Genomic DNA, 23,613 nt, shown 5'->3' with positions numbered 1-23,613 from the left:
TTTCCTGGATGAAATTGTACAACTGTACAACTGCCCTACACCTGCTGAGGATCAAATGCCAATTTGACCAGGTCTTCGACAATGGAGTAGGGCTGGGTACCGAACTTCGATGCCTTTATGGTATCGAACGAAAAACTTCGATACTATGAGTATAAAAAAATTATTTATCTTTCGGTGCCAAATTTCGGTTCCAAAAGCCAAGCGTTTTTTTTTTCTTTTTTGCCAAATGGCTGTGTCTGTGTGAGCTTGTAGCATACGTGCATGCAAGGACCTAAATTCGCTGTGATTGGCTGTTCACCACCACGTGACGGAGAGGATTTCTGAAGATACTCGCAGTCACACAACACAAGTGTAGTTGTTTTTTCTCAAAACGTTTCTGTTTTACAATGCCAAAGAGGTCTAAAGTGTGCCAAGTCAGCAAAGTTCAACATATGCGATAAGAGTATTGCAACCAAAGCCGGTGTTACAGTTTAACTGGTTACAGTGTTATCTGGTGACCAACTTTAGTTTTAGGTTTAGGTCTCCGATGTAGATGTGCTGGAACGACGGCAGCAGATTCGGCGATTCTGAAAGCACAAACTGGCGTGATATTAAGTGTCTAATAAATGCAGACATGCTCATTGCATGACTCTGATATTCTTTTAAAGATTACAAGTTATTAGTATGATCGCCCGTTTTGCGGCTGAAGTATGTAGGATAAACAAAAAAATAAAGTACATCTGTGTTGGCACGTGTTTCGAACACGCCACAAGACGACAGTCACGAACCACCGAGCTACCGATCTACACAGAATCAACTCTAGATCTCTGGATTCAACACAGGACTCTCGGCGTCACATCGTGCAGCTGCTGAATCCAGGAAATGTGGTAAATGGTGGTAAAGGTTACTATGGTAAATATGAGTTAACAATAGCATTTATAATTAACCCACAGTAGCCACAAATGTACACAAATACAGTTTGATTTTGCACTAAAAAGTTTTTTTTACATTCCTTTGCATTTTAGTTGGTTCAATATTAGCCTGTACACAATATCATTTGTTTATTTATTTATTTATTTATAATATGTTCATGTTGTGGCAAAAAGGTTTCTCTTTTTTTGTTAATTTTGGCCAAGTTAGGATTGATACCAATCCTGAGTGTCTGCTGGTGCACCCCTATCCAAAAAGCACAACCAGTTGTACCAAAATTTGTTTTAATTAAGGTGAAAAATAAAAGTTTTGTGTTTAATGTATTTGTGTTGATGTTGAAATGGATTTTAAAACATATGGTATAGAAAAAAGTATCGTTAGGAACCGGTATCGAAACTGAGGTATCGAAATTGGCACCAGATCGAAAGATTTTGAACAATACCCAGCCCTACATTGGAGAGCATACTGAATAATGAAGAGCTGGTGAGCAGCACTACCAGCAATGTGCTGTGCTCTGGAAAAGACCGAATCACCTCTCACGCCTGTAGAGCCCATGGCAGGAGAATTAACACAATCAAATAAAATGAGCCGTTACATGTGCCACATGTGCGTAATAAAAATAAATTACATATATAAAATCACTGAATTTGAGAAAATACCGCCCCCCCCCCAAAAAAAAATGAGGCTAAGAGAAATGAATAGTGGAATAAACATGATAATGATGTGTGCTAACATCCCAAGTTAAACCTTGCGCTTCAGCAAATAACAGTTGTTTACATGACTTGCTCTCCTCCGGCTCAACTCACCACCCACAAACACTCCCACACACCCACAGAACAACAAAGTGAATGTCACTGCTCAACAGCCAAGTACAGGTCAAGAAACTTTCACCATCACACCGTGCTGGGAAATAAACCAACAGTGCAGGAAGAGTAGATTAATGACTGTGGGTGAACACTTCAGGAGGTCATATGGAATACATACAGGCCTAATGACCACAAGAGACTCTTACCTGACAATCAAAGTCCTGGAAGTTCTGTCCATTCTGTGTGGAAAGAGAGAGAAAGAGATTAGCTGAGTCAGTCTGACATTAAAATACCAGGTCATGCAAGGCACAATGGCCCATCTTACACCTGATATTAACATTAAAAAAGAAATCTTCTAAATACTTGATAATTGTATTTTGTCAAAGAAAGGCCAAATTACAGAGTTGTGAGATTATTTAACTCTTGTCTGAATTGTCGTGACTTAGTCTGCACGTAGGAGTTCATCAAAATTTATTTCAAAATAATATTTGAACAATGCTAATGTACTTTACATAATAATACAAAATGTATACATTTTAAGTATTTCAAAATCAAATTCAGATTTTGTGCTTAAATTCCAGGAAGGTCATGTTTTGTACTTTCTGGGACTGAATTCTGAAGAATTCACTCCTGTAAATATCTGAACTTTGTATAAGCAGAATGAGACTGACGTAGCTCATTCAGCTGTGGTTTGTACTTGTACTCAATTAATAAAACTGTCACTCCTTCCCTCATCTAAAATGAATTAGGACCATGAAGATGCTTTTAAAACAACAAGGAGTATTTGGGACCCTGTTGTCCAAGACAGATGTTAACTAGAAGTGCTCAATGTCTGTGTAGTGATGTGTCTGTGCGTTTCATGCTTCAGAAATTTGCCGTCATTTCTGGTTAGGGAGCACAGGGAGTATAGAAACTCCCTGGTTTTTGCATTGTGGGATTTTTCAGGAAACAAAAGTTTCAGTGCACTGGAAAGATTTCGCAATTCAGACAACCCTTAACTCTCTGATCAATCAGTGCCTTGACTACTGAACTAGTGAGCTGATTGAAACGCATTCATTTTCAAAACATTTTTTATGGAGCAGATTTGTTTAGATGGGTGTTGTTGTGGTTCACAATTTATAATTTATAATATTTAACATGCAAATTTCTACGGCATCTAAAGGATCAACAATCAAAGATTTGCTGAAAACAAACAATCTACATTGCTTCTGTCATCAGATAGCAAGTAAAAAGCCTTTTATTTAAAAAAAAATATACAACTGTATAAAAATTTAAATTTGATCTAATTTACATTGTTAGTAATATTTCAAGATGAACATGTATTTGATTGAATCAACTTGGCTTTATGAGAAATGTGCATTTGGTGCGTTTACATGGACACTTTTTGTTTCCATCGGAATGAATTAATTCTGATTGACGAATCCGAACGTAGTGTTTACATGAACTCTAAATAAAGAGATCGGGTTGATGTTCGTGTTTACATGTCACAGGCTTCTGATCGGATTTACTCTTTTGACATGCGCACACTGCATGAATATACAGAGTTTCCCGCTGTTGTTTTAAAAAGCTAATTAGGCAACGACCAGCACATGAACTGTTGTCCTGCTTTACTTTAGCAGAAAAATTGTAGTAAAAGTGCCTCTTCCCGCACTCAAAACTAGTCATCTGTTGATGAGAGTCTTAAACGAGGACTGGTGGGACGTGGTCCTATTTCATTTCACATACGCTGAGTGAAAGGGGAGTTTTATAATGACAGGACACTTATTTATGACACTTCCTCATTCCATGCGTCATACGTCATTATGCTATGTCTACGTCACTGCGCATGCGCAATACTTTCCAGTTTGGGTTTTTAATCCGATCAAGTATTTACATGTCCTCTCGCTCGGATTACAAAAGGGATAAACCACCCCTTACAATCCGATCAAAATTTTAGTCGGATCGGGCCAATTCAATCCGATTGAGGTGTTTACATGTGACATTTTTATTCTGATTGTGCTTCTAGTCCCATTACGATTGGATTAGAAGGGTCCATGTAAAAGCGGCTATTGTATAGCATTATATGTTTTTAGTACCACAAATGCTAACTTTTTTTTTTTTTTAGCTTCAATAAACCATTCCAAATAAAAAAATTATCAAACACTATTATTTCATAATTAAGCTCTTGTTCCTGAATAACAGCAGCTCATATCTGGCTCAGTTTGATGCTGGTGATATCAGTGGCTGTGAGATTAGGGCTCGATGACATTATACATCATCTCCAGTACAGCTCGGTATCCAAGGGTAACCAGACCTGAAACAGGCGCCTTGAGGAGTCAGTGAGAAAATGGGAGTGTTGAGGTGAAATACAGTTAAAGATAGAGAGAAGGAAGCACTGGCGTTCACTAAGGATGTCACAATTCTCAATATAATATTAAACCATTTAGTACAATGTACATGGTTGAATATGTGATTGGATATTGCAGTTTTTTGGTTTTGAGTTATTTAACTCTGAACTGGCTCTGTTTATTACGTGTCTGTAAATTCATATGCCGAGATGAGGATGCGTCTACCCGCTTATAACGTGCATTTGAAAAAACAGCACACACACCAAACATCTGCACTTGTAATGACTTGCAATGAGAAGCGTTTCTAAACCTGTTGTCCAACAAAAGAGAGCATTATATGCTATGTGGATTACCAATGGATTATAAATATACTAGTGTTGTCACAGTACCAAAATTTCAGTATTTGGTACCGATACCAGTGAAAATCCACAGTTCTCAGTAACAATGCAAATCACAAAAATATGCTAAAAAAAACTTTTTATCCCTAAAAATAATACCAATGTGAAGTGACTCAGAACAGTTCTGGTGATGTTTATGTATTTATGTCCTCATTGAGACAGCAGATGCTGAAATTAATGCAAGCGTCATGCGCTCCAGTCTATGTAGTAAATCATTCATTCATTCACACAGAGATGCACAGAACATGCAGGATACATATTTCAAACAACTTGCAGCTTAACATTTACAGATACTGGTCCATATGGAGATTTGATTTGATTAATTTATGCTAACTTTGACAAATTCTGTGACTGTGCATATTAAAATGTAAGTTTCATTTTCATGACTGGATTTTGAGATTCTGTCTGTGTTTTCTGCTTCGCGGAATGCACAGATGTATGCCTCAAGAACCGGGCTGACCAGGTCCTCGGTACGGCACGGCACCGTGACATTTTAATTTTTTAGTACCGACTTGGTACCGAAGTACCGGGTCTTTTGACAACACTAAAATATACCTAATAATTATGAAAATATTAGACATGGATTGAAGAACACGGGTAAAACTTTACATTGTCGCAGTCGAGTCTTCATGCTTCATCATTCAAAACGTATATACTCTTTTTATTCAGCAAAGCTGGATACTTTTGTACATATTAGGGATTTCCTGGGATGTTATCACTTTTATTACTTCTGTGATGCATATGTGGAGATTCTGAGCGGGGACGCCCCCTGGCTTCCAGTATGAATGAGAAATTTCATGTGTTTATTGCACTCAATAAATGGTGAATTTTGGGTAAAAATAGGAAAAATAATACTTCACTTAAAATAAATTTGAGGTAGGCATAATATTCTCCAGTGTAAAGTTATTTTTGTTTTGTTAATTTGTTTTAAAAATCAAATTTTAACCACAATTTTTCTACAAAGTCCCTCCTGACAAGTGTAGTCTGTTTTTAAAAGTATGGGAATACTTTAAACAGCGGACAAATAAAATGGCCCTTTGTTCCCTTTGCAAAACCGATATGGTGTACCACGGCAGCACAACTGCGATGCGCAAGCACCTCAGAGGAAAACATCTTGGCGCTCTCCGGTGTTACGGTTTAACTGGTTACCGTGTGATCTGGTGACCAACTTCCTGGTTCAGGTCTGATATTCTTGCGCTTGCGGCATTCTGAAAAGTTGAGATTTTTTAACTCGATGCGGTGCGAATGCGCCTGGAAAAAACGAGCGCGTCGCTTCCATTATGAGCGCGCTTTTCGCGCGCCTACATCGGAAATAACGAACTTGAGCACGCATGTGAACGGCCCCTTGAAAGACAGCGCGCCGCAGGACAACAGTCACCAACCACCGAGCTTCCCCGAATCAACTCCAGATCTCTGGAAACCATGCTAAACCATAGCAGAACCCTGACTACATTTTATGGTTTGTGATGCTAAAGAACATTTCATGACGTCTCAGACAACTGTAAATTTATGGCTACTGTGGTTTAATTATAAACGCTATCATAAGCTCATATTTACCATAGTGAAATAATTTTCTTTGCCTCTTGATTATTTTATACTGTAAAAACTTCAACCACATAGGTTGAGAATGAATAAAGGTTGAAATATTATATTAGAAGTTGTACTTATATCTTTTTTGTAAAGTTATCCAAAGGATTCATTAGCTAATAAAAAAGAACATTAGATTAATTATTTATTGTAATAAAAATAATCGTTAAATTAGTCGACTAATCGAAAAAATAATCGTTAGATTAGTCGACAGAAAAAATAATCGTTAGTTGCAGCTCTATCCTAGACACACACAGCATCTCCCTGACATGACTGCTTCAAAACTAACTGCGGTTTCTGAAACCACGCCTTCTTTTTTTGTGTGAATATTTGGGTGAATGACGTAGACATGTGGGGGCGTGTTAGAACGAAGAATTTTAGGGGGGCGTGGCCGAGTCTTAACTTTGATAAAGAAAATCTCTCTGGATTTGAAACTTTAGTCTTTGCAACTTTACAGATCTTCTTCATGCACCAAGAGCTTGTAACAATTGTAAAAATTTAAATCGCATCACATGACCCCTTTAAAAACACCAAAGTATGTATTGAACCATTGAACCACTGTATTGTTGCATCCCTAGTGTTCACAACCAGATGCCTCTACAAATGTGTACAAACTCACCTTGTCTGTCAAGAGGGGTTTGATCTCGGTCAACTGCACATCCTGTAACTCATCCATCCTCAAGCCTGACAGCTGCACGTCACTACAGAGAGAGAGACAGGACAGATATGGATTAGTACATAATTATAGTCAGAACTGACTTATTGACCAACAGGGAACATGGCTCAGCATGCCAAATGCTCATGAATACAGAATTACAGTAAAGAGGGCAGAGAGTGAGCGAGAAGGGAAGGCGAGAGAGAGAACTGATGTTTAACATCCCGCCTAATAAATGACCCCATTGTCCTGATGAGCTCACCAAACCCGAATACAGATGATCTCATGTTTAATTTATGGTTTAATTCTCTGTGGCTATCCTGAAGGTCAATGCATGCAACTGTTTCAGGAAGGGCATTATGTAGGCTTCTCTCACTCTTATGATGGCACTGGGTGACTTATTGAAGCATGGTGGTACTGCAATAAAGTTTTTTTTTTTGCTCTCCATCAGGAATCAAATGTGCTGCTTCATTTTTGGGCGGAACGGAAGCATGCAAATAAGGATATGAATGTTTGGCCAACACATTAAAAGCACATGGCCCTTTTGGGCATACTAGAAAAGATGAAACGGGATTGGAAACTGATTTTACTGCTGTAACGAGACTCATTTCCTAGCCAAACTGAATTTTCAATGAGAAAAAACGTGTAGGGTGACTTGACTTATCCACTGAGACTTAATTGGATCATGAAAAGTGGGTGGACCCTACTAAAATGGGCCATCACAGCTTATATAAGGCATATTAATGCTGAGAATACAATGCATTTAGACACCTTTTGAAATTTGCATATTTCCACACCAGTTGTACACATGACACCTCTTTTATGATACAGGTTTTTTTCTAGTTGGATTAAAACATTTTAAACATTTTGACCATAAAAGTCCTAATTTTTGGTAGTGATTTTTTTTTTTTTTTTTTTTTTGAAAGCACTCAAACACCTTCCCTGCTTTTAATACGTCTGTGCTTTGACAAAGGAAAGGACTTGCTGACACAAGATTGTATAAATGTTCTGTACACTTTGTGCTTCCCTGTTTAAAGGCTTTAACCACCTTTAATGACTTGGCACTCAGTAAAATCTCTCAGCTGCCCTAAATCACATACATGCCAGGTCATATGTACTAAGTTCCCCTGGACCTAGACTGAGTGTTTGTGGTGGTGTGGATGCGAGAGAAGATTAACAAAAGGATGTAAGGTGACCTCTGTGCCTCGACTGCCATCCGCAGGAGGGCTGACAGGTGTTGACAAGGTCACAGTCAGAGACAGAAAGCCATGTGCGTGTGTTAGATGGATTAGTGGAGTTACCCAGAGGGAAAATGTCAATCTGCCACAGTGTGTAGGTCACTGATCTGTCAAAAGACACAGGGAGACAAGAGCAGTGTTGGGCTAGTAACTCAAAGAGTGTAATATTACTAATTACTACATATTCCTTTATATATAATACAATTACAGTAATTAACTTATTAGTAACTAGTTACTGCCCAACACTGGACAAGAGACACAGTCTTTGGCTTAATTTTCTAAATGTTGCCCAAAAGTTATTTTTTTCTGTGTTATTTCATCCTTAATGTACTTCAGTGCTTTACCATTATGGCTTTCTGAGAACAGGATGAACACATCTAGCAGATTCTCCCAAATCAATGGAGACAGAGTCACTATTTTGGGAGGAAAGCTGCCAGATGAACTTCTTCAGAGCTTCTCAAAAGAACAATCAGAGCACTGATGGTTCTTATGTAACAAATCGTTTTCTTTTGAAATGTAACATGATGTGCCCTTTTCATTGTGTTTGTTAAAGAAACAGCAATATTAATATTTTATATGAATATGAATGGCAGATGTGATGTGAACATTTCTGCAAGGGAGGTCAGTATGATGACATATAAATCATGCTATTTTGTGTACATCACAGTTAGGAGTGTGTGACAAGTATCATCTATGATAATTTCGTAATTGTTTTAACAATGCTTGAGAATGCACACTTTCACTGGGTGTTGCAGCTTAAGGTTGTAAAAGTTCCCGAAAATTAAGACCTATAGGGCCACCTTTTTTTTTCCTTATATTTATATCAAATGTTACATTTAAGCAATATCACTAGCCATGTTCCTAAATCGCTAAATAACAGTAAAAAAAAAAAAAAAAAAAATTATATATATATATATATATATATATATATATATATATATATATATATATATATATATATATATATATATATATATATATATATATATATATAATTTAGTTTTTGCTTTATTTTGTCAGTAAAAATTCCCAAATGAAACCTTAGGAAACTATTTTGCATTTCTGAACCACCAACACAATGCAGCAGTGCTCAGCCATTTGATCAAATCATTTCAATGAATGAATCAACTCAACAATTGAATTTGGCAAAAAAACTATCAGAGCGTCTCGCACCTTTATCCACCTGTGCGATGATGGGGCTGTAGCTGGTGCTTCACAGGTGTAATCGCATGGGTCACACAGAATGGGAAAATCTTGCCACAGTGTGACTGCTAACCCTGAACGTTTTAAATAGCTGCAGATGTAACTTCACTCAGAACCATTTTATTCAGGCCATTTTGGATTCATTTACTGAGATTGTGCTTTCCAGCAGAAGAATGCTCATTATGTTCTGCAGGCTGTGTGTGAAACGCTAATTACAGGCCATTGGTGAATGTGTGTGGGTTCAGGTCACAGAAAACAACTGAAGGGTTCCTTTCTTGCTTAACTGCTCAACTCACGCCTCTCTGGATATATCACTTAATCAGCAGGAAAAAAATATCCTTCCTCTCTTGTTTTATTTAAGAACCACCTTCCAGCCATTTTCCCTTATAATTAGTAATGACGCTATAGGTTTGTGAAACAGAGAGATAATTGCAGTTTTGAGAGTAGCTTCAAAGAGACATTCGGTAGTTCATATAAAAGAGGAGGATAAAAATCTGCACTGGAGAACAGTGATAGTTGAGCGAAATCACGAAGCCGAATGTTCAGAGGCTCTAAGGTTTCTAATTTGAAACATGAACTTAAAGGTCAATGACCCCAATCATCTGTGCAGTGCATAATTCTGTTAAACGGAGTATCTTTAGTCTGCAGATGAACAGCTCTGAAGTAAAGCTGGCATTTCAAACCGAGATTGAGGCAGTAGGTTATGATTCACCTCATGCCATATGTCCTGTGGTTACTGGATTACAAATCACCACAGGTGTCCCATGACAATTAACAAACAGGTAAGGGAAGAAAATTAAGTGGTAAAAAAAATAAATAAAACAATTAAGAGACCATGCCAAAATGATGGTTTTACCATTTACATGTGTGTATTTGAGTAAAAGTAATATTTTTGTTTTATTCTATAAACTAGTGACAACATTTCTCCCAAATTCCAAAAAAACATAGGCCTATTGTCATTTAGAGTCTCTGCACTGGCTACCTGTTAAAATCCATATACAAAACATTATTACTTACCTATAAGGCCCTTAATGGTTTAGCTCCTGTGAACCTAAGTATTCTACCACGCTACAATCCATTACACTCTCTAAAGTCACAAAACGCTGGACTTTTGGTAGTACCCAGGATAGCAAAAAACACTAAAGGAGGTAGAGCCTTCCTGATAATGTTCGAGGTTCAGACTCTCCGTTTAAATCTAGATTAAAGACTCATCTCTTTGGCTAAGAATTTAAATAATCATAATTTTGGACTGCAGCTATATCTGATTAAATGTGCATTATTATTCTTTAGCGAGGGTTAAACTAATAACGTTTTACTTGGTTGGAACAGCAGCTATGCTAATGATGTTTTTTTTTGTTTCTCTGTTTTGCCACGGGATTTTCATCCCGAGGTAAGCTCCAGTCTGGATCCAGAACACCTGAGAACAGATGATGCTGACCCTCAGAGGACCCCAGCATTTATTTGCAGAAAATGACAACTGGTCAAAATAAAAGATGCAGTGTTTTCAGAGCTCAAATAATGTGGAATAACCCTGATTTTCAATCGTAGCTTTCATACGTGTCGCTCTCCACCAGTCTTTTTATATTGCTGTTGGGTGACTTTATGCCACATCTGGCAGAAAAATTCAAGCAGCTCGGCTTTGTGGCAATCTATCTTCATCTTGATCACATTCCAGAGGTTTTCAGTTGGGTTCAGGTCTGGAAATTGGGCTGGCCATGACAGGGTCTTGATTAGGTGGTCCTCATCCACACCTTGACTGACCTGGCTGTGTGAAATGGAGCACTGTCCTGCTGGAAAAACCAATCCTCAGAGTTTCTAAACATTGTCAGAGCAGTAGGAAGCGTACTTCCAGGACAACCTTGTACGTGTCTCAATTCATGCAGCCCTCTCAAAAGATGAATGTAGCTGACTACATTCACTAATCCTCCACTAAATTACACTGGGTGCAAGACACTGTGGCTTGCAGGCCTCTTCAGGCCTCAGTTTAACCATTAGATGACCAGGTGTTGGGTGATGTTGAAAAAAAGGACTTAGAGACAGTCCAATCCTTATGGTCTTTTGCAGCATTCAGCCTGGCTCTTCAGACTGTTTGCCATTCTTTTTGAAGGTCACTTGATGTCATCCTATGGTTTTTGAGTAGGGATGGGAACCGAGAACCGGTTCTTATTCAGAACCGGTTTTGTTCTTTGAAAATAACCGGAACCGTGAGCAATTCTTAAGTTTCGGTTCCGAAATCGGTTCTGGTGCAACACGTGACTAGGGCTGTCACTTTTAGTTTGAAAATCGATTGCACAATCGATCAGACCAACCAAAAAAAAGTTTCGAAAATGAAAATAGGGAATCGATTTTAACCAAATATGTACACTATTAATTTTAAAAGAATAAAACAATAAAAAATATAGATGTAACAAAACTCACAAACAAGCAGAAAAAGAAAATTAAGAATTCCGAAAGTGCAGTATACGTTACGAAAGCTAGATATAAAATACTAGCAATTTTACGCGCCTACAAGACCCAGTGACGTCGAAAGCGACCTCTCTGCGTTCACACCAAATGGGAATAGAGCGCCTGGCGCGAATTATTTCAATGTTAAGTCCTTGTAAAGACGCATTTACGCGCGTCTGGAGGTCTTGTGGCACGGTAGACGTGAATTCGAATCATTCGCGCATCTAGTTACAGGAGATTCTGAGTTATGAAAAGGAACATTGCAAGCTGACAGCGAACGGTAATACCCCCACCTTGTGCAGCTGTACCTGAGTGTCCCTGAGACATCGGAGCACGTCTTCTCAACAGCTGGACATACAGTGAATAAAAAAACGCTCTGTTCTGGACCCCGAAATTTTGATCGACTTGTTTTCCTGTCCAATAAATTTGAAATGTTCCTAGACTTTTGGTGTATTTCCTTATGCCTGCCTCGAGCCGTCTAGCCTAAGTGTCGGTTACGTTCAATAAAAAAAAACACACATGGCCTGTTCTCAAGTGCATTTAAAGTAAAAAAAAAATTTAACAGTTGTTTGAAATGGCTTGAATCATTATTTAAATTAATCTTCGAGATTTTTGAATTGCCTAAATCATAAATGCAGTTGGGTTGAAGCCTGCAGTGATGTTTTTCTTTTGTTATGGCAGCCGTCCCCTCTGCATATATATTTTTTCGAGAATGTTGCACTCCTATTGCTGTTATTCTGCACGAAACTTCATGCCAATAAATAAGAAATATTGCTGACTTGTGCGTTTCCAGCACTCTCTTTGCATTTGTCCGTTATTTGACGTTGAAAAAGGATTTTTTTTTTTGACATGGAAAATCAATTTTACAAATCGATTCAATGAACACTTATGTCTTAAAAATCGAAAATGATTTTTTTCCCAAAAGTGACAACCCTACACGTGACCAAGCGCTGTGAGCAGCCTTGCACCAGTGTTCTGAGTATTCAGCGTTTTCAGTAAAGGATGTCACGAACCGAATAACAGACCAACTCCCTGCCTCTTTAATTACGGACCACATTGATTCCAATGACGCGCATCCACAAACTCGTTGCGCTGTCGCGTCTTTAATTGCCGAACACATTGTTTCCCATGACTGTATGTGCACTCGTGCCTTTGATAACTGTGCACATCATTTTGTCTGACTGTACATCTAACGGCAGAGTGCCACACCTGCCGCCACTAAATTACATTATATTTGTCCCATATTGTCATTAATATACAGTACATACTGGCTGCAACTTGGACCACTAAATAAATAGACTGCTATTGTTATGCAAGTATGAAGGTTAGATTATTTAGTGTACAAGTCATTTCAAAAGTGATAAACAAAGTGATAGAAAATATTTATTTTAATGCATTTTAAATGTTTAAAAATGGGGAAACCACTCATTGCATCACACCATCCTGACTGCGTTATTATTTGTAAAATAGGGACTTTATGTAGAGTGTGTATACATGTTTATAAGTTTAACCATTTACATTTCATTAATTAAGGGAAATTAACAAGTGTCTCAGCCCTCAAAGGACTATTTGGCCAACCAGCTTATTCCTGCTTGAAAAGCAAAATGTTAGTGATAGTATAAAAAATATCAACTTTGAAACACATTCTGATTGATAGACTAGCATTACTCAACATTACTTACTACCTTCCAGCAACACTACATTCATTGAGGGTAAAATAGTAAAAAACAATTCATTTAAATGAAACCAGAAGCCGAACCAGAAAATTTCTAAAAATACCCCACCCTGCTTGTGAAGATCTGTACACTGTAATATATGTTGCATTTTGACATTGCCAACCTTTAAATTAAGTTGACAGAAAGTAATAAACAGTATTGAGCATTGAGTAGTTGAGTATTGTGCATTTTTCCTTACCACTATTTCTTAATAATTGTTTAATGATTTTAATGGAACCGGAATCAGAGCCGGAACCGTTAGGTGGAACCGGAACCAGAAAATTTCTAACGATTCCCAACCCTATTGTTGAGTAACATTCAAATGAGTTATGCCGCGTTTCCACCGAAATTACCCGGAACATTTGTACCAGGAACTTTTTTTTCCCAGGAACTTTTTTCCCCCCAGACCTGTTGCTTTCTGCATTTCCACCGCGGTGTAAAGTACCGGGTAGATTAGGCAAATGACTGGTGACGTAGGTCTGCGCGCGTTTCTCAATACAAAGTACCTCTGATTTAAAAACAAAAAAACAAAAAAAAGTATGCTGATTTTGGATGTGCATCATCGGTAGTTAGTTCAGACTTTGTGCATTCAACTGGGGAGTGTGATGTCTGCAACTACACAAGTCCGGTAAATCTATAAACAGCAGCGTAACTATATACTATATATATATATATATATATATATATATATATATATATATATATATATATATATATATATATATATATATATATATATATATATATATATATATATATATATATATATATGATACTTGATAACTTCTGTCAGCTCGTCTTGGCTACTGCAATTTTCCCTACTGTATATTTACAATAAAACGAAATATGATATCAAATACCACTGCCTCCTTTCGTTTTCATTTAAGCATAATAACAACTGCAGAAATGTACTTAGGTCAGGGAAATGTGTATATGCAGCCATTACAATGAAAGAAATATTATATAGACTTGCCTTTTTTATTTTCATTTTAACATATAGTTAAATTGAATACAGACCAAAGAAAACCTGTTAGATTTACCCCGCAGCTGAATTATATTTTATGTTTAACCACTAAAGACGCATCAGAGCCAGCGGTGCATATCAGAAGATCTATCCGAGGTGACGCTTCTCTCTGTGGATACATGAGGACTGAGCTCCCGCTGATCGAGTGGAACTCACCGTCTCTGAGATCGGCGAAACACATTTTTAAATAGGCGCTGTCTTTATAAATAAACCATAGATTTGAGTTTTAAACAACTACATTCTCGCCTGAAATACTTTTAAAATTACATTTCATGACACAATAACAGTAATATTTGAAAATTATCTGAATAAATGGTGGTTGAACTCAACCAATGCTGCGTGAACTCAGATCGCTTTGGCTACTGCAATTTTCCCCTCAGTATATTTACAATAAAACGAAATAGGATATAAAATACCACTGCCTCCTTTCATTTTCATTTAAACATAATAACAGCTGCAGAAATGTACTTAGTTCAGGGATAAGTGTAACGTTATATACAGCCATTACAATGAAAGAAATATTATATAGACTTGCCTTTTTATTTTCATTTTAACATATAGATAAATTGAATACAGACCAAAGAAAACCTGTTAGATTTACCCCGCAGCTGAATTATATGTTATGTTTTAACCACTAAAGACACATCAGAGCCAGCGGCACATATCAGAAGATCTGTCCGAGATGAGGCTGCTCTCTGCGGATACATGAGGACTGAGCTCCTGCTGATCGAGTGGAGCTCATCGTCTCCGAGATCGGCGAAACACATTTTTAAATAGGCGCTGTCTTTATAAATAAACAACAGATTTGAGTTTCAAACAACTACATTCTCGCCTGAAATACTTTTAAAATTACATTTCATGACACAATAACAGTAATATTTTGAAAATGTTGATCCGAATAAATGGTGGTTGAACTCAACCAATGCTGCGTGAACTCAACCAATCAGCATGTTTAGCGCCAAAGTCCCGCCCCCGAAAGTTCCGGAACTTTAAAAAAGTACCACCTCGCCAGCAGGGACTTTCTGGGGGGCATTTTTTTACCCGGAACTTTTATTTAGATCCTGGTTCCTGCGGTGGAAACACACCAAGTACCGGACCAAGTCCCTAGTTCCTGGGTAAAGTTCCTGCGGTGGAAACGCGGCTTTAATGGTCATCCCGGTCAGTAGAGAGTCATTTTGCCATCTGCCGGGCTGTAGTTTTGTTGTCCACAATGTCTGCAACTTGACCTTGTTCTTATGAACCGCTGTCTTTGTAGCGCTTTGAATGCTCACTTTATCCCTCATTGCAGAAATCATCCAGAAATCATTAAAACAATGTAATTGATCCACACTTAATTTTCTTTTGAACTTTTTTGGTCCCTAGTAATTATTTGATTCCAATTACTTAAGAGGTACTTCTAGCACTGTTTTTTTTGCCATCCAGCTGTTCCTATTACAAGAGGGTAATGATGACCACAGCAGTAGTTTTTATACTTGTCCTCATTAAATAAGATTTGGTTGAGGTGATCACCTAATCAGCACTTTATTAAGCAGAATGAGATGTAGAGGTGTAAATTTAGAGAAGCTGGTTTAAGAACAATTGGGAGTGATCACTTAGATTTTTCCAGAGCTGCACAAGCATCAAATAAGATATTGCTTAATGTGATTATTAGTTAAGATTTGATTAAATAAACACACTGTATACGCTGTGTGTTTCAGATAATGATTTTCCACTGGTGCTGGTGCCTGGTCAAGAGTGGAACTCGTTCCAAACCGGTACACTTTTCTACTGATAGGGAGCAGAACCCTTTACTTCACCAACATGTGCCAGGAATCGCATGTTATCTTTTGTTCAAGGAGAGCAATGATCACTTCTGCTGACCTCTACTGAACTGTCATATTCAATTGTTGTTCAATTTGTTAATTTACCTGAACTCAAACCGTGGTCTGTAGTGGAAGCTCCGCATACTGACGTCATAGGTTACTTTATTTGAAACCAGCAAGTTTTCGGGGCCAGTTCAGAGCCAGGATCTAGGCACCAGCCCCGGTGCAATAGCGGTCCAGCTCACGATTTGGTGTTTGCAGTAAATGAACCAAGCCATCGTATATGCTTAAATACTGTATCATTAACTGCTCATGTGTACTGCTGAAATACACTTTTATTGCAGTCCAAGAGTATTACTACAATGTTTCTTATTTTGTTTATATAGCCATACTGAATGGGTTAAAATGCTGTCTAGGAAAATGATTTATTTTATTCTATTTATTTATTTATTTATTAAACTGAATGAGGGATGTATGTAAGCCCACATCCGCCACTGGATAAAAATAAAAAGGTAATTGTAACTTTTCTAACAATCCTGACCTCTATTTTTTTTCTTTTTTTTTTTTTTTTACCTCGGAACTGCCAAATATAAACTGTATGATATAAAGTTGCAGTTGTGTGTTAATAAAAGTCAGAATTGCAAGTCTCAATTTATTTATTGCAATTGCGAGTTTATATCCCACAATTCAAGTTATGTATTTATTTTTTAATCAGAAGTGCGACATGAAAACTCACAATTGTGAAAAAATACAGAATTGCAAGATAAGTCACTAACATTTTTTATTCAGTGGCAGAAACTGGCTCCCATAGATTTGAGTTTGTTCTTGTAAAGAGTAAAACAAGTCGACGACAGTTTTTCAACTTATTTCCCTAACACAATGATTTGCATTCAAAAAAAATTCCTCAGGGTAAAAAGTTATTTAGTCGTTTATTTTCATTTTATTTTTTGTGTGCTCCCCAACAAAATCACCGAAATCATTTTAGAACAATTATTTCTTCCATACTAGGGATGAACCGAAATTTCGGCCACCGAAAATGGCCTTTTCGGTTTTAGGCCGATAGACTTTTATCACCGAAACAACACGGCCGAAATGTTGTGAGGACGCAAACAGAAACCGCGACCTGCACATGCACCTGCATAGCGCAGACCATTCGCAGCACTAAAGCGTCTCCTAACAAAGAGATTAAGACGGAACACGAAGTAAAAACAAAGAAAAGTACAGTCTTATAGAGTTTGTTAGCACACGTCTCATTGAGATCTTTTCGGATCCTCTGCACTTCATCGCGAATGTGCTTGATCCGCGTTATAAAACCATTACTTGGATGCGGAATTAAGGCAGCGCGCACGAGAAATGATCCAGGCCGCGCTGGATGCGGAGAACCCGCGTGGAGACGGAGAAGCGCCAAGCGCAGGAGACAGATCAGAGCGCAGAAAAAAAGACTGGTCTCTGCACCAGATAAGTGGCATGCACCATCGTTGTCTGATATGTTCAGTGGAATTCTGCAAGAAAGTGCCTCAAATAATAATAATACGTTGGCTATTTTGTTCTTAGGCTACTATATATATATATATATATATATATACACATACATACACACACACACACAAACATATGTACATACATAATATCAAATTGTAGCCATATTTATGCTAGGTTTTCTGCTAGATTTCTGCTTTAATTTGATAAAAATGTTTATTTATGCCCTGGCCCTATTTAAACACTCTTTCAAATATTTGTCAAATGTCAGGCAGATGACAAGCTCAACTGCTCAACAGCTAGATGGTTAACTGTCTGAAGTCCCCATCCCCAGAAGTGATAACAGTCTTGCCAACTGGAGAAGTGATGCACTTTCTAGTCCTACAGAGAACAATTTCAAATGCACTATACCTAAATGCACTTTGTTTTTATGAGAGAACTGTTCATTTTAAAACCTTTCTGCAGGCCATGTGGGCCTGTACATTATTATTAAATATACACATGAGTGGGATACATTTTTGTTTTGAATTTTATTTTATACTGTGCATTGTTGCAATGTGCTTAATAAATATTTGCATAATTTGTAATTATGTATTATTTTATGTTTTTTTTTAAATAAGTTATGTAATTGTAATTATCTTTGAAACTTTAATATTAATTTATGCAATTGCAATGTCTTAATTTTAGTAAAGTTAGTACACGGTCATAGCAATAAATGCAATGGTACTAATAATTGGCATAATTTATTTTGGTGTTTCGGTTTCGGTTTTCGGCCTTGGTTTTTTCTTTTTCGGTTTTCGGTATCGGCCAAGAATTTTCATTTCGGTGCATCCCTATTCCATACAGCTAAAGCTATTCAAGTCATCCTGATAAAATTACAGTTTTTATCATGTCAGAATAGATTAGATACAGAGAAAAAATATATAATTTTTTTATTATGCAGTATTATGCAGTATTAGTCAGGTGTGCAATTTCTGCATTTTCCAGAGTCAAAAAAAAAAAAAGAAATATGAACAAAATAGGCCAGACTCTTCTGGCTCAACTTCAAACTGAAGACTAAAATATTAGTGCCTGGAGCTGGCAATTTATTCTCCCAACATCCTAGACAGAACCGACCTGCTCCAAGCAGCTATATCGTTACTATGACTACAGATGTTCGTCATCAGCAAGTGAGCAGAGGTTATTCACAGGCAGAATCATGGGCCAATTCCAGACATACAAATGAGAAGCTTTAAAATATGGAATCAACTTATGCATAAAGAACAAAGAGAGAGATCCATTTAAAAGCAAATGCAAAACTAAACTACCCATAAGGTTTGTGGTCGTATTCATCAGAAGTATTCACGAAAAACAAACAAATTAAAGAATGTGTTGACCAATATCCTAGTATGATGCTTAGAAATGCAAACAAAGCCTGATTACTGCATTCAAATAAACTGAAGCAAACCAAACATACTAAGCAAGAGCGTAAGTATTAGCTGCACTAATCTGTTTGTGCTCTAATCAGCTCATGGAGAAACGGAAATCTCCCTCTACAACAGGGGATTTGAGCTGATGGGAGTTTAACATGCTTTGGGTTCTGACGCAAGATTTCAATTGAAATGGACCTGATTCAATTTCAAATGGAGTCGGCTCAATCAGAAAGAAAGGTTTTTTCACCCACTCGCTTCACATTAGGAAATGTGCTGTTCCAAATATGACTGGCTTTCTTTACAACTTACCTTAAACTCAGTTTCATTCACTTTCAATATACTGAAAAATTAAGCCAGAATAGTCCTACCCCCCCCCCCCCCCCCAAAAAAAAAAACATATAATAAAAATGCCTAAAAAAGAACCGATTTCTTGGGAATTGAGTTTTTTGGGAGAACAACTACTTCATAAACACTCAACATCTTGATAGTTGTTCTTCACCATGCCAACAATGGCTAGAGTAGAGAAACTACTGGAGTCAAGGGAGAAAAGTGGTTTGAACATCTGCCTTTTTCTCAAGTCCATGTCCATCAGCTCCACCCATTTGATTATTAGCATGCTCGATCCCACCCATTTGCCATCACCACAACCAGCTGATAATGCACCAAGAGCAGTGGGAATGGCAGTAATTACTGCATCCTTCTCCCAAACTATCTCTACCAACATCATTATCATTATGACTTATCACTGTGATCCATCATAGCAAAATGACCATAACTGCCCTCACATTTATGAGCAGTCTGGCTGTTAGCGACGTCAACACTCCACCTTCATCAGATAAACTGTGGCCCGTTTCTAGATGTGGTTTGATGGGTGCAAAAAAAACGAGCTGATAAAGAATTGACATTACTCTTGTTCTGCTGTAAAGCCTTATTATCATATGAATTAGATAAGGGTTATGAAATATGAGTCTGCCATTTAATTTTAGCAAAATGCAGCTCAGTTACAAAATCGACCAAGTTGCCGCACTGCTTACAGTCTACATGCTTCAACAGAAGCATCCACACTAAAAATAAAGGAACACATACAAATACACACTGAAAATTCAAGTCACGATTATATTTAATACAGGCCAGAAGAATAAAGACACAAATATAAACGACAAATTCTGGGGTAAACAAATATTTTTTAACTCATTTTAAACTTTTTTTTTAACCAGTGCTTTCTGCACTAAATTATTAATATTCAAGAACATTGCAAAAGATTGATGTACTAAGATTGTCACAGCGTATTTTGGGATTGCATTCTTGAGATGAAGGACCGAAATAAATGTATTTTAGATGGTTGCATTTTGTTTTGGTATGCATGTATACTGAACGACTGCAGCACTTTTTAACCACTGCATGTGCATAACTTCTGTGTGCAGAACCTAATTTGAAACTCTCAGGTTCCCCCCTGAGATGGGACAACACCATTTATGTCGATATACTTTGATGTTGTGGAAGCATCTGTAAAAAAATAACAGAACAGAGTGAGCTTCTTTAGAAAAAGCCCACAGCCCCAGCTGTCCTAAATTTGAGATGTGCTCAGTTAAGTTTAAAGTGGTTCATAAACCATTTAATAAATTTCAAAACAGTTTTCTTCTTTGTATAGCTTACATCTTACGGTTGTGTACGTACTTGTAAATGTTTAAAAATCATGCGAGTGTCTGTCCATAGTGCATCTTGACAGCAAGCGAGCCTCTGTTAAACTTCATACACTTCACCGAAGAAATCCCAGTGCACAAACAGCATCCCAAAGTGGAAGCATTTTAAAGCTCTTCCCCCATTTACAAAATCACCTTAAACGGCAGTATAAAGAGTGTGTTGCAGCCAGTTGCAGCAGTTTTGCCAGACTTGTTTTAAGACAGAGCTATAGCTTGTTTATTCCCCCATCGAAAACAAACTCTGATACTGCGATTTGCTTCGTAGACAGAGTCTGGAAGGGAATAATTGACAAGTGCTTACTTTCTCTTAACTTAACCTGATCCTCCACGAGAGCAACCAAGGGGACACAATCACAATTATCCCCTTGACGGACTTTGGCCTCCCCAGTTTCTCGCTGACGAAAGATAACAGCTGATAAATTAAACTTTTCCCAAAACCTGTCGGGAGTATGGCCACATCACCACCTCCATTCAAAATGTGAAACAAACACTCTTCTTGCTCCGGCTTCAGTTGGCAAATGCCGGGAATATTCTCCACAACAATAGCATCCCGTGTCTCCATGTCCGCTGTCGTTTCCGATTTCCCTAGCATAAACTACAATTTTTAATTCGACACTTACGCTTAGTTTAGCGCCTACGTCGCGGCTCTCAGCCCGTACTCTGTTTGTTGATTGGCCGGTTGGTTTGGAGCCGGAGGAAAACTGGGAGATGATTTGCTATCTCAGACTGAGTACAGAAGCGACAATGCACTCACCCCAAAACATACAGGAACAACCTGCACTGCATCTTCGAAAGAAATAAAACCATAGAGATGAAAATGAAAACAATCCACTCAGTTTACAGTGTGTACACAAGTAATACAGTGGCAAAAGGGGCAGATTGCCAGCCAAGTCACTTGGCCAGTGTGTGTGTTCCAGGCCACAGAGACGTCCCATCATCCATAGTGCATGCAGCACTGGACACACACAGAGACAGCACACCACTGGCAGAGAGAAGCCCACTGTGTAACAGGAATTAACCTGCAAAGTCCAAAACTCATGCTGACCATAAATTATGACTTAAAGCTTCTGAATGTGTGTCAACTTCCCATCTCCTCAATATTTCAGAAAGCAGCACTGCCAGTCAAGAGCTTCTACATGCACTGTAACAGTTATAACTGATGAACAGAAATGTTGGGGGGAAAACAAAGTCTTTATGATCGCAGTCGCATTGTTCTCCACTGCAAACCAAAGAACAGTCCTCCTTTATGACTGCGCTCCCATTTGTCTCCAGCGCATGTTGTTGTTCATTAAGGTCTCTGGCGTCATTCTGTTGGCGATCTCATTAGTGGCATCCTGCCAGTGGCAGAATGGAGCAGCTGCGGTGAGACCCCCTGCCTCTCTAACCACAGACACCATGGACAGAGAACAAGCAGATGTGTGCCCTATGGGCTTACCAAAGCTTTGGAGCAGACATAAACTGGGCCACTTGGGTTGATTTAGGGCATGTATTACGATAGATGAACAGAAATAATGCCGGAAATGTTGTGCCATGTAACTGTATGAGGTCAGCGATTTAAAGACAAAAGAGGGACTGCTGCAAAGATAATTACCCATGATTCACAGCAGCAAATTCTAATATTCAAAGCTTTTGAATTATTACTCTGAGGACGAGTGTGAGACTACAGCATTGGTGGCGAGATCACAGACTGAGGTTGGCCCATAACCCTGATGTACAGAGCTCAACTAAACATTCCCTAAGAAAGATGATGGCTGTTCCACAGCCACCAATTAGGTTTTATTGCTGACATAAAATCAACAAAAGAATATATGCGTCCCGTGTGAAGAGCCTTCGGACAGTAGGGTCGCAGCACGACTGCAGCTTTCTCTCATGATGGGCGTTTTGTGCAGATGGGGCGGCGCTCGAGTCGCTATCTTGGTGATTCAAAGCGGCACATAAATAGAAACTGAAAAACCTGTGAAATCCAAGTGGAAAGGTTCAGAGGATGTTCAACATCTGTATTTATTTTATTGGTTTACAATTGTTTTTTTGTTAGGTTTTTTTTTTTTTTTTAGGAATCCTGCAAAAACTTTCTTTTTAATTTATATTTAAACAGATGTCATTTTTTGTTCAGATCAAAATGTTATGACATTGTACGTCACAACTGTAATCCTAAACTGTGAACCTTTAAAGCTGTGTCTAAAAATATATTTGGTTTTTTTATAAAATAAATTTATACATAAACATTAACTAAAGTATCCTGCAAGCACTTAATTTTTTCTCCCTTTACTCATACTGCACAAAAAGTGGTTCAATAAGGTTGAATGTTACAGGAATTGATGCAGATGCCAGTGTGTTCTGGTTAAACAATTTTTATTTGATTTATATTTTGCTAAGGTTTGCATATGGTGGTGTGTTCTTAATGTCAGCTTTCCTAAAATATATATCCTGTTCCTAAAATAAGAAATATCCCAATATATCGCCTTACAGTATCTCAGTGTATCGCAATATATTGTATCGCAACCCCTGTATCGTGATATATCGTATTGCCAGATTCTTGCCGATACACAGCCCAACTGTGAATATTGCAAAAAGACTATTTAAATAAAACGTCCCTCTATGACATGAACTTCAATTGATGAGCATTATATAGTTTAATTTGAGAAAAAAATATTGGCAATTCATAAACACATAAACTTAAAGGTCTTCATAACAACCCATCATAATAACTGTTGAGTTTAACTTTAAGACATTTTTGAAGAATGTTGGTAAACAAAACAAGATATTTTAAATAATGTTGGTGACCAAACAGTTGACGATAGTCATTAACTTATTGTATATTTTTTTTTGTTCATACTATGCAATTCAGTTGCTAATGTCAACTGTTTGGTTACCCACATTCTTTAAAATGCCTACTTTTGAGCTCAACAG

The 23,613-nt window shown here is 37.7% G+C and overlaps 1 protein-coding gene across 2 annotated transcripts in view; it reads right to left on the bottom strand.

Annotated features, from left to right (window-relative positions):
• The window catches only part of LOC113093000 (protein NDRG3-like), a 70,908-nt gene that overhangs the window by 30,932 nt on the left and 16,363 nt on the right, over positions 1–23,613 (bottom strand). For both annotated transcript variants that reach the window (XM_026258818.1, XM_026258819.1), the window contains exons 2-3: positions 6,647–6,728; positions 1,922–1,954 (exon numbers count right to left, since the gene is read on the bottom strand). In XM_026258818.1, coding sequence (XP_026114603.1) covers positions 1,922–1,954; positions 6,647–6,703 — 90 coding nt within the window. In that variant the 5' untranslated portion in view covers positions 6,704–6,728. The remainder of the gene's footprint in view (positions 1–1,921; positions 1,955–6,646; positions 6,729–23,613) is intronic.

Source organism: Carassius auratus, unplaced genomic scaffold (assembly GCF_003368295.1).
Source record: "Carassius auratus strain Wakin unplaced genomic scaffold, ASM336829v1 scaf_tig00214826, whole genome shotgun sequence".
NCBI lineage: Eukaryota > Metazoa > Chordata > Actinopteri > Cypriniformes > Cyprinidae > Carassius > Carassius auratus.
This window is presented reverse-complemented; position numbering and strand designations above follow the sequence as displayed.